Raw genomic sequence first — 18,156 nt, 5'->3', positions numbered from 1 at the left:
TAAAATAACACTGGTTAAATATTATGTCGGAAACTTAATGCCAAGAGTTCTTTGTATACTTCTTTGTAATTAATTAGGCCCGACCAGCTAAGCACTGCGAAGGCCTATTGAAATTGTGCTGTTTATTGGCTTTGTACCTGTATAGCACATTACCAAGTCCAGCGGACCCCCAAGCACTTCACACTACAGTCATTCACCCATTCATGCACACACTCACACCCTGATGGTGCCAAGCTAGCGGCTAGTAGCCACAGGTGCACCAGGGCAGTCTGATATGACAGTGAGGCTGTCATGCACTGGCACCACCGGGCCCTCTGACCTCCACCAGCAGGCAACGAGGGTGAAGTGTCTTGCCCAAGGACACAACGACAGGTGGGTGAAGTGGGCATTGAACCAGTGACCTGATTGCAGGGTGAACTCCTGCCACCATCTCCACCTTTGCTGCAATGAAAAGGTGATGTGTCGCGATAAAGAAAAGCTGCACCATTACTGAAGAACAGTGCAGTAAAGTCCAGATACTTTTAATACATATTTTACAATCCCAATCTTTTTACACTACCATGCATAGGTTATTAAACTCTGGGTTTTCAAAATCTAAAGTACAGCTGTTGACACACAAAAACAATTGTCACAAATCTGAGATTTTTCTAGCAAAACAGAATCAAAGATGTTTGCTCTGCTTCCTTAAAATAATACTGACTATAATAAATACTCAGTATTATTCCAGGATAGAGTTTGGTTATTTTTAGCTTTGGCAGATTTCTGATCTGACGTACTTCTAACTATATTGTAGTATTATAGCCAAGCAAGTTGTGCCAATTAATGTAACCTCAACTTCCATTTTTTTCTACAACTCTAAACTTCTCATTATTAGCAGAATGATGTTCTGCTGGTTTTTGTTTGTCTGTTCAGTTAAAACATATTAAGCAAGTTGAAAAGAGCTTATAAATTCTACGAACCTTCCTCAGCTTGTTGCTTCTAATTATTATTCTGCCATATTATGTGTCTTTTTTTGGAGACCTAAATATATTCAAAAACTCACCATACTTCACTGAAAATTGTCCTCCACAAGTAATTTGTGGATTTCAGTTAAATTCCCCTTGGCTTTGGGGTCTTTACAGTGCCACATAAACTGAGCAAGGCCTACTGTACTTCAAGAGATCTGAAATTTGGTACATAGGTAGATCTCCCGCCCCGAAAGTCTTTGTTCACTTAATCTTAAGCCTCTGAGTATCTGAAAAAGCAATATAAATTTTTTAAAATATTTTTTAATCTTAATACCTGCATTTGATTTGTTTATATTTTGAGCTTATCAGCTTCATCTTTAATCCAGCCACAAAGGGGGTCATTTTGTGTCTTTTGTGCTGGTCCCAAGCCTGGATAAATGGGGCTTCATCTTTGGTCAGTATGTAGTTGAGGGAAGGGGATTAAAACTGATCAAAACTTTGTTTTGACATATGACAAAGCAGACGAAACCCACCATGATCGATCCCAATCCAGCCTCTCACAGGAATGCAGTGCAATATTTGGTGGGCGTGGCCTAATTCTTCCACAGCACCCCCTAGAATTTTTTTAAAAAACAGCCCCAATCTATGCTTTGACTGACGTGCATGAAATTACACGTGTAACTTGTCAAGTCCCACAAAAAAGTCTCTTGTATTGATGGTCCAAACCCAACAGGCAGTCAGCTAGTTTGGATCCCAGTGAACTACTGCTACAACTTTTTACCTGCAGACTTCCCAATTACTCATCACAGTCTTGAACTTCTAATGATCAAAAGTTATCAAAAGCTTTTTGTAGTACCACACCATGTGGGTATGGCCAAGCCTCAAAATATGACCATTTGACATGGGGTAAAATAACTTCCACACAAACTTTCTGGGTCAAATGGTGACATCACCTGAGCCCAGGGATGGGCAGCTCCAGGCCTCGAGGGCCGGTCTCCTGCAACCTTTAGATGTGCCTCAACTTCAACACACCTGAGTCAAATAATGAGGTCGTTAGCAGGACTCTGAAGAACTTGACTGCACTTAGAAGATTCAGCTGTTGGATCCAGGTGTGTTGGACTAGGGAGACATCTAAGAGTTGAAGGACACCAGCCCTCAAGGACCAGGGTTGCCCACCCCTGCCTTAGCCCCATCCCCTTATAACAGAAAATCACTTATTTTACCTTTGGTCATCTTCCTTTTACTCTGATTCATATAGATTTCAACCTGTTAGATGAAAGAACATAATGTTCTTTCATCTAATGATGCTGCATCCTTCCCTCGACTTTTGTCTTGTGGCTGGAATGTTGAAGCAGCAGAATAGCAAATTCCAATCTTTTGCTGTTTGCATACGGTTGGCTCTAAATCACACATCCATCCAATTTGCACCAAACTGGATATGAATGACCTTTGTTTTGTTTTGGTTTTTTGTTTAGTTTTTAGGTTTTTTTGGCTCTAGTGGCCTTGACAGTGATCCCTCGTTTTTCGCGGGTTATTATCGTAAAAATAACCCGCGATAAGTGAAATCCGCGAAATAGTTACCTTTATTTTTTACAATTATTACACAGCATAATTAAATACTCTACGTTGAAACCAAAGAACAAAACCTGTTCCTCAATCGGGCCTTAATGTGATCTGGAGTCGTGTCATTAAAGTGTCTCCTCCAACCTGCCCCGAGAGATTCACAGCTGTATCTACGGCAGAGCCTCCAGCCACAGATTTTTCCAGCAGGCATTCAAAGTTTCAGTTTCCATCTCCTGAATGGCCAAATCTGTATTAAGTATATTTTAGCCAATTGGGACACAGAACACAATGCACTGTGAAAAAACCTGCACAAAAAAAACCTGCTAGGCAGCGAGACCGCGAAAGGTGAACCGCGTTATAGCGAGGGATCACTGTAGTTCAAAGTGCTAGGACAGGAAAGTAGGAAATGAGAGAGTGAGGACATGCGGCAAAGGTCATCTGGATGAGAATCTAATCTGCGACGGCCACATCGAGGACTAAGGCCTCTTTATGTGGGTTGTGCTTAACCCCTGCGCCACCACAGTACCCTGGATGACCTTTGTTGACCTCTAAAGAGGAAAACAGGATTACATTGGAATAGTCCTTGACTATTCCAAAACTAAATTGGATGGAACATCTGATCTGCAACAGATTTTTTAAATTTGTCATCAGGGGGTACTGCTACCCACATTGGTGTAATAGTTAAGGACATCACTGAAGCCCCACCCATTGATATCCTCCTGCTTCTCCCTGTGTATAAGACTGAAATTGTATCTATTAACCCTTGACAACCACACATGACATGTTCAAAAGTCTACAAGAACTAGAAATAGAAAGTAAGTTAAAGTGCTCTCTTGTTTTTAGCATTTTTGTAACAGTATAGGAATGACTGTTAAAACATTATTACAGTTTTTTACATAGATTTATATTCTGACACAAACTTTCACAATGACACAAATTGCACCTGAAGTAACTACAATCACTCAGGTGATTCTCGTCAATTTCTGTTGGTATGCACAGCAATTCTGAGTAAAGTAAATGTAATTTTGTTAGCTATGTGTTCTTCTGCTCTGCAGGTCTTTGGCAGATACAAGACAGATAGGCAAACTGAACAGGGAGCAGTTTGCCCTTGCAATGCACCTCATCCATCAGAAAGTAGGCAAGGGTATTGACCCACCCCAAGTCCTCACTGTTGACATGATACCTCCGTCAGAGAGAGGAACTCCCATACCTGTAAGTAAATCACACAAATTTTTCATCTGATTCTATTTTAACTAAATTTATTTTTAAAAATCTACATTAAAATGTGCCATTTTTAGCACCAAATATTGTAAACAACAACTTCAACAAGAGTATGAAAAGATTTAAAACCAATAGAAGTCAGTAATAGGATACATACATTTGGTATATTTTGAGGAGGGCTGCATAGTGATGTAGTTGGTAGAGCTGTTGCCTTGAGGCAAGAAGGTCCTGGGTTCAATTCCCAGCCCAGGGTCTTTCTGCATGTGTTTTGCATCTTCTGTGTATACATGGGTTTTTTTCCGGGTATTCCGGCTTCCTCCCACATAGGAAGCCGGAATGGGAGACCAACTTGCACAAAAACAAGTTGGTTTCTCTAAATTCTCCCTAGATGTGAGTGTGTGTGTGTATGGTTGTTTGTCCTGTCTGTCTCTGTGTTGCCCTGCGACAAGCTGGTGACCTGTCCAGGGTGACCCTGCCTCTCACCCGAAATGTTTGCTGGATATAGACACCAGCAACCCACCCGACCCTGCCAGGGGTTAGAAAATGGATGGATGGATATTTTCAGGATTTAACAGTCAAATGGAAAACATTCGTACTGCATACTATTTGCATACATATATCAGAGGTCACCCTAGACTTTTTTGTTGTCCGTCAATTTGACTGACTGTCTTAAAAATATTCTGTCATATTCTATTTTTATCAGTCAATTTTTTTATTTTTCTGTTGCATTTAATTTTTATGCAGTTGAATTAATATTCAACAAGTTGAAAAGTGTTGTTGCAAAACATCCCCTCACTCCCTCCCTCTCCATCTCCTTCTCTATCTACTTCTCCTTCTGAGAGTGTGAGCTGTGGTAGCAGCTCTCTGTCTAATGGGTGAATTGAGTTTCCTAAATCTGCTGGGGTTTACCCTGTCCAGAACTGCGGTAAACTCTGTTTAAGCTGGTATTGTTTCTCACGACCTTCATCCAGATGTCCCACCGTCTTCCCCCTGTGAATTAGCCAGACTGAGCAGCCTGCAGCCAACTAGTTTCACAGAGCACACCTGTTAACGGTCGCTCTTTCTCTTTATTACAACTTGCACTTGTTACTGAACCAGGTTGGTTTTAGTGACTCGGGCGAGTCCCAAGGATGTTGTTTTAGTTTTGGGCTAAAAGCAACCTATCAAACATTTACCACCTTTTCCTCTCCAGAATCAAACATCATAGCTATTTTACAGTCATTTTCTTTACATTTTCTTTATGATAAATATTTTATTAGTGAGGCAATTTTGCAAGGGTCAGTACAGCTTAATTCAGTAGCAGAAATGATCAAATAAGTAAAATCAACCTATCCTATCTTTCCCTTATGCTGACACTGAGAACTAAAAAGGGAACCTTTGAGAGAGCGGACCCAGTATGGTATTTCGGGACCCCAGAACTAGCCTGAGGATGAAGAAGGTCAGCTGTGAGTGCTGTGAGCCTCCTCCATCAGGACGAGGCTCACAGCACTGATCGACAAAGGCAGGTGTACCTGCAGGTCTGATGAGGTTTTGTCTCTGCATGGATGGTGAGGTCACACAGGCCTTGGGTGCTGGCAGGAACAGTACTGATTTAGATCAGTAGGTCTTGGGTCTTAGGGTGACTTTCTTGTGCACATGGTGGTTCTCAGCTTCTTGTCTTGCCACTCTTGAGCAATATTCACCTTGTTTCGAGATCTTTCTGGTCCGTTGTGATGTAAGCGAGCTGGTCTCACTGAAGGAAGGCACCAGTCCTTCTTCTTTGCCTTTGTTCTTTGTCTTCATCTTTGCCTTGGTCTTCATCTTTGTCTTTGGGGTCTGAACCCAGCTGATGAGAGAAATACAATTTGAAGCCACATGTTGCGGGGCTAACGGGTTGGTCCCCATATGCAGAACAGTCTTTGGCTCTGTGGCCCCGGCTCTTCTTCAGCTGCAGAGTTCTTTGTCCATCTCGATCTTGGCTCAAAGCTGCCTGGAGGATCCAACCAAAGATTCCTCTTTTGCATTCACTTTTCATAAGGTTTATCCCCCCTACAGACGTGTTTGCTTTGGCTGGCACTGTTGCTGTGCTTGTTTCATTGGCTGACTGCTTGGACAGATGATCAAATATCCATCATTGTCTTAGAGACATTATGTCTGGATGTCTGTGCTAATGTCCCAGGGTTGTTCAAAGGTCAGCCTACATCTGTTGAACAAGCAGCGCAACTTCTCCCAGTTTTTGTTAAACATCTTCCAGCTCCCTTTTTTTTTTGCTCAAACGCAGTATAAGTCAAGTTCAAATCTGATTGATTGAAAGGATTTTGTCTCCACAGCTTTAGAAGAGCAGGGTGGAGCTGAGTGTGAGCATTTACTTATGCAGCACTCTGCACATATTACAGTCTAATTAACTCGTTACTTTATTGTTTTCAACAAAGTCTACTCACCCATTTAAATAATAAAACACAATTCAGCATTTTCTTCACTTTTCTCTGTTCTGTATAAACTCTAGGTTTCAGCCATTGGAATGCATTTTTTAACCAAACGCCATCAAAGCGTCCTGCCCATAACTCTTATGTGCGCTGTCAGCTTTGAGTCAGCAAGACGCATGTAGTTCAGTGTCCATGTCAGAGATGATAGTCAGAAAGGATTTTTTTATTGATTGACTTAGTGACCTTCGCAATGTACTCTCTGCGTAAAATTTAAAGCGTCCCGCACATCTCCACCAATAGTCAGGGGTGTGTTTAATCTTTGAGTTTTAGCTGTTCACAGATACATCTTGGTAGTAAACTACAATTATATTTGACTGCTCTGCCAACTAAACTTGGCTCCCTTCCCCAGATTCCACTAAATCCATGGTAAAATGCTGTTAGTAGTGCTGATGTACTTCTCAGCAAGAGGGGCTTCTAAATCAAATTCAAGGCCTCATACAACCTTGGACCGGTTCTGCATGATGAGCTAGATCCTATTAGGCCTGTTGAGATAAACGATAAATCAATTAATTGCACGATAAACCTATCGACCTCATTTTATCGTCTCTTCCTGCCTTCATCAATGCTTTACTAGAATCTACCTGTGATGCATGTGGCTAGAGTCAGCATAAAGTCCTGACTGAATGAAAACCATTATAACCTATTTATGTCACGTTAACGAAGAACAGCTGAAAAGTTACCGGGTTTATGAACTGCGGTAGCAATTTGGCTCCAACTCCTCCTCTTGTCATTTCTATATTCTTTGCATGAAATGTTGAATAAATATTAATGTTGTTTCCACATATCATCTCCAATGTCCGCTGGATTTTGGGTTGCCCCGTGTCAGCTGTTTGGGATTCCCCTCCATAATTTCCCCTCAGAAAGCCTGGAGGAGAATCCGGGCTTTCTGATTGGCTACCTGTCATAAAATGTTTGGAAACCACTGGGGGGGCCCAGGAGAAAAAGTCTGGGAACCTCTGCACTACAGGATGATCTGTTACGAAATCACCAGCGAGAATCTTAGATCGGCCAACGTTCTAAAATTGTCGTAAGGGGGAAATGGGGGCAAAAAATTGTGTAGTATAAACTACTGCATTAGGCAGTCGGATGTGCCCATCTTCTCTATTTAAATCTAGTGATTACTGAAGGGCAATATAGTATACAGACTTCATAATCTGCACTCTTTTGGTTGAATCCAGTATTTATTTCCACTTTGGCTTTATGTTGCTTAGTTTTTATTCAAGTAAGTTTTTTGTTAATGGAGACTGAGAATCCATTTCATTTTTGTTTTTGGTTGTTTTGTTTGTTTAGTTTATCAGTTCCAGTGTTATGTGTTCTTTTGAAAATAAAGTGCATCTATCTATGACAGGAAATTGCATGCATTATTACTCATTTCCATTAAATCAGCGTCAAAAGGTCTTGAAACAATATTATCGTTTATCACAATAATTTTTTAGACAATTGCTCAGCAAAATTTATTGTGACAGGCCTAGATTCTATTGCACTATGAATCTCTCTAAAGCCTTGCGACCTGCCAGACTTATAAACCACTGGGGTAACCTGCTCCCTCCTCAAAGAGAACATCTGCTCTGACTGAACTCTGTATTCCCGCCTAACCTCCTTGCTGCCAGTTGATCGCTCAATGTAGGGCGGATTATTTGTTTATCCATCATCCCCCACTGCATCACTCCCTCTTTTTTCACCTATTTTTATCAACACGATTGTAGCTATTGAGCTTTTTGAAGAAACTTCATACGCTAAGCTGCCTTGAAAGTTTTTTCAAATGTACTCAACAATGTCTGTCAGAACACCTGTTTGTGATCCATGTGACCGGCAACCTCTTCTTCTTCTCCATTTGGTTTTATTGGCGGTTAGCAAAAAATCATAATGTGCAATTACCGCCCCCTACCGGACTGGGATGTGAAGTGTAAGAAAAAAACTGACAAAAAGAAAAGTGGTCAAATACGGAAATTATTCGGTTAATGCGATCCCTGTACTCCACTCACTACAGCCATCAGCTGAATATGCTATCTTTAGCCAAGAACTGAGAGATTAATCCTTTGACCCTCCCAATACCTGCTGGGATTTTTATTTTGTTCTACAAAATTTCTTTCTGTTCTCCTGTCAGAATTTGAATCTAATGGATTGTCTTCCTTTGTGGTGATGTTAGGTTTCACTGCTGTCGCTGTGTAAATGGCAGAGAGGTCCGGCTGCCTCCAGAAGGTGCCGACTGTACCAGTGACCTTTCCCAGTGGAACCACTGCTTTGACAAGAAGGGACTGAGGGACCAAGTGCTGAAAGCCTCCTGGGACAGTGCTGTCTCCTTTGTCTTTCATCAACGCTCTCATGAGGATCAGAAGGATGTTATATGAAACGGGAATCGAACTAAATGTTTTAAATTTTCTGTAGATACTTTTATTTATTTGGGCTTACTTTTTTGACTTCTACTGTTCCCTCTTGTGTTTAATAAAACAGGATCACTTATGCAGCCATATTTACAGTGGAAGACATGTTAGTTGGAAGGTCATTGACCTCCACAAATGTAGCTGTGGCAGGCATGTCTCTGTGTAGAGATTGCACTACTATGTGGTAAACGCTAGTGAAATAAGGTTCAGGTGGGTGTTGGTGCATTGGTGTCATCCAGTTTTCATTTCTTTATTTAGCAAAAACTTATTTTATGCAAACATTTTCCTTAGGAGCTCCAATTCCTATAGTGCTGACTATAATTACTGAAACGTGTGCTTTAAAATGTCCAGACATTCCAGTGTCTTCCAATAAACTTATAACATCCAAATCTGTAGTATCTTGTACCACATTCTCTTGAGTTGTATATTCAATTCTTTATTGAATATATTAGACATTAGATTACTATAACATGGAGTAAATTACAGTAAACTCTGACTGTACTCAATGTTAATTAACTAAACTGTAATGTTTAAGGACTTCAGCACTTAAATCTTGGTTTTACTTTCACTCTGAGCATAAACAAAATAAGATGCAAACCTTAACTTAATTAACCTTGGACAAATGAACATGCTTTGCAAAATGCTTTTCCTTAACACTTAATTTCTTTGCAATTACTTTTCACACTGAATAAAACACATAACATAGCTTGACAAACTTCTGCATGTGTGGGAGAAACCAATCTGTTCAGTTTATCCCCTGGCATGCCTTCAAGACGTTTCACAGGGCAAACCTGACCCACTGAGAAGGACAAGTTAAACCACGAACACAACACTGCTGAGAGTGGCGTTTTATTAATGTGAAAAATACTGTTTATAAATATTATGACTCTTTAACATCCGGACAGTTTAACTACATTTCTGAGTGCTTGGTTGACCCCTAACCTGACCTTATTTGACAACTGAGGGAGAGGAGGGAAGGTGCAGGGGGAAGAGGGAGTCGGAAGGAAGGGGAGGGTGGCGGCCATTCATGCCACCCCACACCAAATGCCCCCTGGGCGGTTTCCCATATCGCCCACATCAGAAACCGCCACTGTATCTGTAGAAAAACAGACAGGAAAGTATTTTAGGAGAGAAGAATGTAATAAGAGGAGTGATGATAAGAATACCAGTAAATGAAGACCAAGAAAAGCTAAAAAAAAAAAAAAAAAGCATTCAGGGTTTGGAGATGAATCCGATATAAAAAGATTGTGGAAAACAAAATATGGTAAAAGTTGAAAGTACATCTGTACTGATAGAATTTCAAGAAAATGTACTTCCAGAGAGGGTTAAGATGGGTTCATAAGCTTTCCAGTTAGGCCCTACATCCCTTCCCCATTCTGGTGTTTCAAGTGTCAAAGATATGGACACATTGCAGCAGTGTAAAGGACAGCAAAGATGTGGGGTTGGTCATACAAGAGTGTGGTGACAATGTTCAAGATAAATGTAAATGTGGGGGACAGCATAGAGCAACCTTTGGGAGGTGTGAAGTTAGAAAGAAGGCCATTGAAGTGAAGACAGTTAACATCAGTTATGCTGAATCTGTGAAGAGACTTCAAGGACAGACTGGAGGAACAAGAAGGGAGATAACTCAACATCCCATCTGGAGCCAGAAGTGAGAACTGAACCTGCAGTTACAGTGGAGAAGATCTTGTTCATTGCCTATATGTACTTTACTGATTAAGTACAAAACAGTCAAAATTAATCTAATAGTAAAAGGATCAGAGAAATTCTTTGGTATAAAAGACATTTCATGGAAACATTGAAGAACTGGGTGGAGATGGGGAAACGGAAATCAGGAAATAAGACACTGATTATTTTACATTGGAATGTTTAAAGTTTAATTACAAATGAATAAGAATTTAAAGGACTCATTAAAAATGTAAACAAGAAACCAGATGTAATATGTATTCAGGAAACTTGGCTCAACCCAACTTTAGATTTGGTTTTTTAAGGACATACTGGTGTATGTACAGACAGAAGTGAGGTTCAGGGAGGGGATGTGTAACATTTTTAAAAACAGATATTCAATTTAGATTGCTAGCAAAATGAACTTCGTTAAGAAAATAAACACCTTGTGCTATTCTCATTTAGTGATGTAATTATATTAGTTTGTGTTACCACCCCCACTCCACTAGAGGCAGTAGTAAACCCGAAAAGATGCGACTAAGGAGCAGATTTAGAAGTACAAAGAAAGCTACAGCATTTAACTGTGAGCTGCGCTGAGAGACAAGTTTAAATACATGCTGAGAATGGAACTCCTTCCTAAAAGTGAAGATATATTGCAGATTTAAAAAGAAAATAAAAACGGGAGATCGCGGATAACACGGGAAATAGCCCCCCCTTTCACTTCCGGAGTGCAATGGTCCCATTTCCAAATAAGGTAAGAGACTACCAGTGGTCCGTCCCCGTCCCTTTCTGTTTGCTGCAGCGAGGTGCACTTGGGGAGGGACGACCGCTCCAACATGGCCGCCGTCTTTCCTGCGCCCCAGCAGCCAATGCATGGTCCACTCTTTATTATGTCGTAAGAACGAGCCACTGATGCACCTTTCTCTCTTTCTACAGCAGCAGAAGAGGCCTGTTAGACAGTACTGTGATGGAGGCCGGGGGTGTTAGGCTTTAATCAGTAATCATTATCAATGGAAGGAAAGATAGAGCTGAGAAAGTCAGCAGATATCAGTTTACAAAAACAATGTTTTCAGGCCGTCAGAACACATTTTACCGCGTTGGGAATCGAAGCTGTTCTTGGTAAGACTAAGATCTACTAAGCTGAGTTAAATCTCCCAAAAAGTTAGCATCATGTCCAGCAGTTTCGGTCATTATTCTAAACTTATGAGCTGTTATTTAGAAAATGGTTTGTAATTTGCGAAACTTTCACTTTACTTGTAAAAAGAAGAGGAATCGTGTCTGATTTTCAGAATAAAACTTTTAGATTGTGTCTATAGCTCACACAACAAACCGCCATATTGGAGGAGTTGTATTCGCTATATGTAGATTTCTGGTAACATAAATTCATAATTTATGTTGCAGCCCTCATCCATAGGTACAGACAAGGTGTCAAGTCTTTTAGAGTGGCGTAATGTGTGATCTGATGTGATATCTGTTAAAACCTAGACCTCCCAACGCCGCTCCTTAAGGATCTACTGCCTCATCTGACAGCATGTCAACTGGATGAAATCCAGCCAGCCCTCAATAAGAGAGGTATGGACTCTGTTTCTGCTTGTCTGTAGTTCTTGTTCAGTATTCATTATCTATCACAAGAGAAGTCGAATTAGAGCATAAAGCCAAAAGAGAAAACTACCAATATTGATCATTGGCAGGAAAAGAACCCAAGAAGCACTGGACTAGAAGTACTTTCTCTGAAAATAAAAGCAAAGTCAGTGGCAACATCTACCAATAAAGCAACTTACTCAGAATCGGCCCAAGGCATAAGCAAACGAAGTGGCCCCAGGAACCCCCTAATTGGAAATGATTTCTTTTAAGTAATAATTTCTATGTGATTATATTAACAAACATACAATTTCATTGTAAAGTTGAGATTTTTTAAAATATATTTGATTATGTAGAAATCATTGTTTCTGTGGGTGAAAAGAAAAAAATTAATTGTTCTTGGGGCACTCTGGTGGCCGCAGCAGGTCATGTTTCACTGGTAATATGAGCTCTCTTCAATGTGCAGTGTGCATCCAAATCTCCAAAGAACCGGTGGAAGATAAGTTAGCTAAACAGTGCCACAAAATAAGACTCATTATTCCACGACAACGAAAATAAAGAGGAAAAAAAGCCAAGATCAAGGTATGTTTGGAGGTCTCTTAGTAATGTAATGTTTATCAAAAATATTTGTCAAGCTGCTTATAGAAAATTAGCGTCATAGCCAGGGGCGCTGCCAGAAATCGTGGGCCCCCTGACAAAAAATTTGTTTGGGCCCCCCGTGCAGCTGCTGTTACAAATTTTTGAGTCTATTTGACCCATAAAAAGCGTCACAATTTTAAAGGCCTTCATCTGCTTTGCTTTCTTTGGTTCAATTCTGATAATTAGCACAATATTTACTGCTCATGAATTTAACATCCAACAGTCCACATCCAGTATGCAAGTAGGTTGCTTACATTTTTTCTATTAGTTTTAGATACTGAAATGTCTCCCCATGAGCAACAGTCAAAAGCAACGTGCAAAATACACATAAAGCAATCCAGACTTCTCAAAAATGCTATGTAGTTGCATTTTATTCAAGCTGCAGTACATAACTTTAATAAAAAATATGTTTTCTCCATATTTGTTAAAGCTGTCACAAGGTCAGTTTGTTATGAGACAGATAATCTATGAAAACAATCAATCTCCTCCATCTCCTCCCTGAATTACTATTACTGGTTAAAGTAATACACCGTTCTGACCAAAACAACCAGTTAGAACTAGTAGGACGCTGTTAGCACTGTCAATTAGCCTCATTCACTCACTGCTAAATGTGCTAATGGGGGAGAAACAACTTATCATTTACCAGAAACCGTTTATCTGCCATCATTGGGCCATCTATGCTAACTAAACTGAGCATTCACAGTTTGAATCTGCACAGCTCTGTGCTATGCTAGCTGCAGCATGGCACAAATTGAGGGGGAGGAATGATGAGCAGCACCACATGAGATTGTGATTGACAGCACTAAAACTCTCCTGCTTCTGACTGGTTGTTTCTATCTCTGGGAGAAGGCAGAGGAAATAGATTTTTCACAGATAATCTCTCATACCATACTGTCACAACATAATGACAGTTTTTTTTTTTTAAATAACATATTTACATAAAAGTGACATACTGCAGCTTTAATTTCACTCAGGAGAGGACTGGTCAGGAGGGACGGTGGGTTAGAGCTGCTGCTGACTGACTCACCTGTTAAGTGGTAAAAGGCACAGGGAACAAGTTAAATATATGAATATGTTGGTAATTTTTTTTCCTTAATTCATTAAATGCTAGTGAAAAGGAGGCAAACAGTAATCTGTAGCTAAGCTAATTATGCTAAATGGTTGATAATCTCACACAGTTTACTCACCTCTCATGGAGAAAAACTGGATTATAAATGAACACTTTTGCCTTTTTCTCTCTCCCTCTCTTTTTTTTTTGGAAAACCTGATTTTATAACTTTTCTTAGCAGCATAGTAACTTTTTGATGTTAATTTTGGGGTACAACCTCCTTGCCCTCAGTTAGGGGATTGAAGATGGGTCGTGGCTGTGTCTTCCAACATGACAATGACACACAGCCAAGATAACCAAGGAGTGGCTCCATAAGAACCATATCAAGGTTTTGGAGTGGCCTAGCCTGTCTTCAGACCTAAACCTGATAGAAAATTTTTTGAGGAGCTCAAACTTTGTGTTTCTCAGCGACAGCCCAGAAACCTGGCTGATGTAGTGAAGATATGTGTGGAGGAATGGGCCAGGATCCCTGCTGCAGTGCAAACCTGGTGAAAAACTACAGGAAACAATTGACCTCTGTCATTGCAAACAAAGACTACTGTACTAAATATTAACATTGATTTTCACAGGTGTTCAAATACTTATTTTAAGCAGTAACACAAATAAATTCTTAAAAAAATCATACATTGTGATTTCTGGATTTTATTTTTTAGATTATGTCTGTGAAAGTGGACAGGAAGCTCAGCTGGCAGGTGTTGCATTCCGTTACTAACATAAAGACAAAAACTATAAATGTCTGGGCAAGGTCAGAGTTCATCTATTAAACTGACTGAAGATGAATACATAAATTAAAAGCTGGAATGTAGACATTTTTATAAGCGTATTGATGAGCCTGCCTCTTAAATTGAATATAATTTCAGATTTTTGTATAAATTTTCCTCTGGTCAACTTAGAAAGTGAGCTACTATTGTTACAGGTTAATTTTCTGAACTACAGAAAAGTTGTTTTTTTTCTGTAGTTGAGAAAAAAACTACAGCAAATGTGAAAAATTGGACTGATGTTGATATCCGATACTAACACCTGTTAGATTTACCAATATTGTATTTGATCAATTTTTTTTTACTGATTACTTGAATAATTGATAGAATACTCAGTTACTAAAGTATTTGTTTACAAAAGCTCTAATCTAATCATCTGACTGCTGTCTGCAGCAATCCACATTATTAGCAGAAACAGAGGGCCCCAAAACCAAATGGCCCTTCTGGCCCCATGGAGGCCTGGCCCGGCTCTGAACTTACTTAACTTCACACACCAATTACTTTGCCATGGTTGTCATAGACTGAAACATAAAACAACATATTTCTGCTCTCATAGATCCAACCTCGAAAAAATAGTTTGAAAAGCAAAAGTAACATTATCGCTTAGCTTCCCCTTATCAAATTATGTCTAATTACTGTTATGTTATAAATATTCTGATATGGTTCATTCTCACATTTAAACAGATGATATGTTTCCTATTTCAGGGTTATCCACATATTCTGGATGGGTTGAGATCCTCCGGGACCTGGTTGGTCTGAGCCGTGTAAGAGTGCCACCCTCTTGCAAAGTTTCAATGTTGTATATGTGTAAATGTGGATCTCACATGTACTTCCTGACTTTTGCTACTTTTCAGGCATTGGACTTCAGGACAGAAGCAGAAGCTAAGCATGAAGTCATGTTGAGGCTTTTTACAAGTGTATTCTACGGACTGAGCAGCAACTATGTGTTAAAAAACAGCACAAATTTAAAATCCAATTCATTCTTGAGTTCTGCAGCCAAAAGTATTCATCATTTTATACTCATTCCTTGTATGCATCAGGCTCTGCAAGCTTTAACTACCAATCAGCAACCTCTTCTAGTGCTGTTAGAAAAGCATATAAGAAGTGTTCATGTCAGTCACTTATTGTTGACACTGAGGAAACCACAAGCTGTGCTGTATGTCCTGCATCGCCTGCTAGACCATGGGATCACTACAAACCTCGTTGTTAGTATAGATTCTGCCCTGGACCTTGCATGGCTCCTGCATGGACGTGGGTCACAGTACGTCAACACAGAGCTGAAAAAACTGTTCTCCTTCCCACATGTTTTACAAAGCTCACCAGCCAACTCCAGTCTAGATGTTGAATCCACAGCTTCAGGCAAGAGTGACAATGTCATTCCCTGCAAACGAGTCAAGTTATATTCCGAGTCTGTGGAGAAGGAGGAGGACCCATCTGATGTACCGAACTTTACTTTGGACCCTCAGGTTCTCTGTCATACTTTTAGTCCTTGTGATGGTCCCTCAGCAGGAGCATGCACATTTGGACAGATTACCCATTTGGAGATCAGAACGTGTGGTCCTGATTCTCTCAAGGTCCTGGGTTTTTCCTTGCCTACGTTTTTCTGCCTTCAGTCTTTAAGTCTTCACAGCAAATGTAAGTTTACCTGAAATCTACCAATATAGCTGGGGCTATTACAAAACCTTCTGATTTTTGTGCTAAATTCACAGAAACAATTGAAAGGCAAAATATTTCTTCCTGTTCTGTTTGAGGTGTACAAACGCATCATATTTAACTCTCTCATTATTTCCTAAAGAAAAACAACCGAAAGTGAGAAGCTGTGTGTGACAAACTGGTTCCATTGTTGCTGTTTCCACAATTCAGTTGGGTAGTTTGCTTTCATTACTTGAAAACGTCTATGACAGTTACCTCCACTGAGTTGTTTTGCCAATATGTCCACATAGGAAATTCAACTAAATGTCAGATGTGCTCAGAACAAATCAGTTTGCTTTGTAGGACAACTGGAAACATACTGAACAGTGTGGATTGGCTCAGTTGGTGTTCAAGAGGAAGTGTCTTCTCTTAAAGAATACTGCAGGAAACTTGCACCTACATTGTCAGATGGTTGGTGGTGCTGTTGCCTTGTAGCAAGAAGATTCTGGGTTTGAATCCTGGCCTAGGAGTGTTTCTGCATGCAGTTTTTTGGTAGCACTGCTAGGTCTTCTCTGGGTTCCCAGCTTCCTCCCACAGTCCAAACACACAACTTTAGGTAAATTGCTCAATTGTGCGTTGTCTCTGTGTTAACCTGTGAAGGACCGGCAACCTGCCCAGGTGGTATTGGGCCCTGGGACCACCACAGAAGAGTAACCTCCGTCCCTCACCCTCATTGGTTGTAACATCACTGTTGAGGGCTGATGAGTTAGTTTGGCAGGTTTTTACAGCCTGTTAAATCATGGATGTATACCTCTTTTTCAGCCTTGCTTCATTGTTAACTAATAATGACTGTATGGAAAGTGTTGTGTGTTTCCCAGCATTTAATGTGATGTTTACTGTCCTTAAATCAGTTTGGTTCTCTTCCAGAAAATCAAACAAGCATTTAACGGGAAAGAAATTATTCCCTCCTCATCCCTTTAGTGGCAGATGATGATTTCACTCTTCTGATATGAACTACTTGACCATAAAACCAAATAACCACCTTGATGGAAACCGTGCTCCCTTGTGACAGAGACCTATTTAAACCAAAGTGGTGGTTTTTACTTTACATTGAGGATTCCTTTATTGAATAAAAACTCAAAAATCTTTAGATGTTTAAGACAAAGTAAATTATATGTAACCTGTGACCTTTGATGGAAATGAGAATCTTTACTCTGCCTCGCCACCAGAGAATAAACGGTGGTGAAATGTTTGTGCTGTGCAGCCATCTTCAGGGAGTTGGATGTGTTGGAGTTTGCTGGAGTGCTGCAGCAGCTTTCTGACAGCGGCTGCAGCAGCCTCGCCCATCTCAGCATTGGCCTCCTGCCTCATGTTGGACTCATGAAGACCCTACTGAATGCAAGCCCCAGGCTGACGTCCCTATGTGTCGAGTTTCAGACGGCAATATGGGGACCGCAATTTAATCTGGACCGTGCTGGGACTGCTGAGCCCAACACATCAGGTGCAGTAAGCACAACTCAAAATGTGTGGCTCCTGCTGAATGTTGAGCAGGAGACTCTTAATGCTTTAAATTTCATGCACATGTGGAGCAGTGGTTCTTGTTTTATCCTAAATGACACCTAAAAATACTTAATGGATCTTTTGGCTAAAAAGTAGAACCTTTTCCAGTTTAGTCATTTATTTAGGGATGAGCCTAATCTCAGTTCTTCCCAACTTGTTTTCTGCAGACCTTCCTCTGGAGAAGTTAACCGTAAAAATAATCCAGCTCCAATCAGATCTACACTTTTTGACTTCAGTGCTTAGACGGAGCCCACATCTCGCCTCTCTTCATATAGCAGGGATGAGACTACCCACTGGCTGCAGTCAGAGCCAGCTCCTCAGTACTCTCTCAGGTAAGGACACTTTACTTACTGGAGATGCTCTGCTTGTTGCAGTTGATTGGGATTGGAAATGGAAAGAAGCTGGTTGCATATCACTGATTAGGACATTTGTCATGGTTTGTGGAGCTTTATTTTTATTGAAAAATCATGAAGATTTTTCAGCCCTACCCATCCTCAACAGAAACAGGTGGGGTAGTGAACATGCGTACAATGATCCATATAAATATGACACAAATAAAATGTAACATAAGATTATGTAACATTAACATTATTAGTCTAACCTAAAGATTGATAATCTAAAGGTTGTTTGGAC

The 18,156-nt window shown here is 40.3% G+C and overlaps 2 protein-coding genes across 2 annotated transcripts in view; both read left to right on the top strand.

Annotated features, from left to right (window-relative positions):
- Positions 1-3,752, top strand: part of LOC103130572 (epidermal growth factor receptor substrate 15-like 1) — a 55,905-nt gene extending 52,153 nt beyond the window's left edge. The window contains exon 11 of the mRNA XM_016666016.1: positions 3,566-3,752. Within this exon, the coding sequence (XP_016521502.1) occupies positions 3,566-3,752 (187 nt within the window). The remainder of the gene's footprint in view (positions 1-3,565) is intronic.
- A 7,301-nt stretch (positions 3,753-11,053) lies between these two features.
- The window catches only part of lrrc41 (leucine rich repeat containing 41), a 10,885-nt gene continuing 3,782 nt past the window's right edge, over positions 11,054-18,156 (top strand). The window contains exons 1-6 of the mRNA XM_007541989.2: positions 11,054-11,364; positions 11,731-11,817; positions 15,037-15,095; positions 15,186-15,966; positions 17,228-17,464; positions 17,691-17,855. Coding sequence (XP_007542051.1) covers positions 11,256-11,364; positions 11,731-11,817; positions 15,037-15,095; positions 15,186-15,966; positions 17,228-17,464; positions 17,691-17,855 — 1,438 coding nt within the window. The 5' untranslated portion in view covers positions 11,054-11,255. The remainder of the gene's footprint in view (positions 11,365-11,730; positions 11,818-15,036; positions 15,096-15,185; positions 15,967-17,227; positions 17,465-17,690; positions 17,856-18,156) is intronic.

Source organism: Poecilia formosa, unplaced genomic scaffold (assembly GCF_000485575.1).
Source record: "Poecilia formosa unplaced genomic scaffold, Poecilia_formosa-5.1.2 Scaffold648, whole genome shotgun sequence".
NCBI classification, from domain to species: Eukaryota; Metazoa; Chordata; class Actinopteri; order Cyprinodontiformes; family Poeciliidae; genus Poecilia; species Poecilia formosa.
Note: the sequence above shows the minus strand (reverse complement) of the source record. Positions and strands in the feature narration are given on the sequence as shown.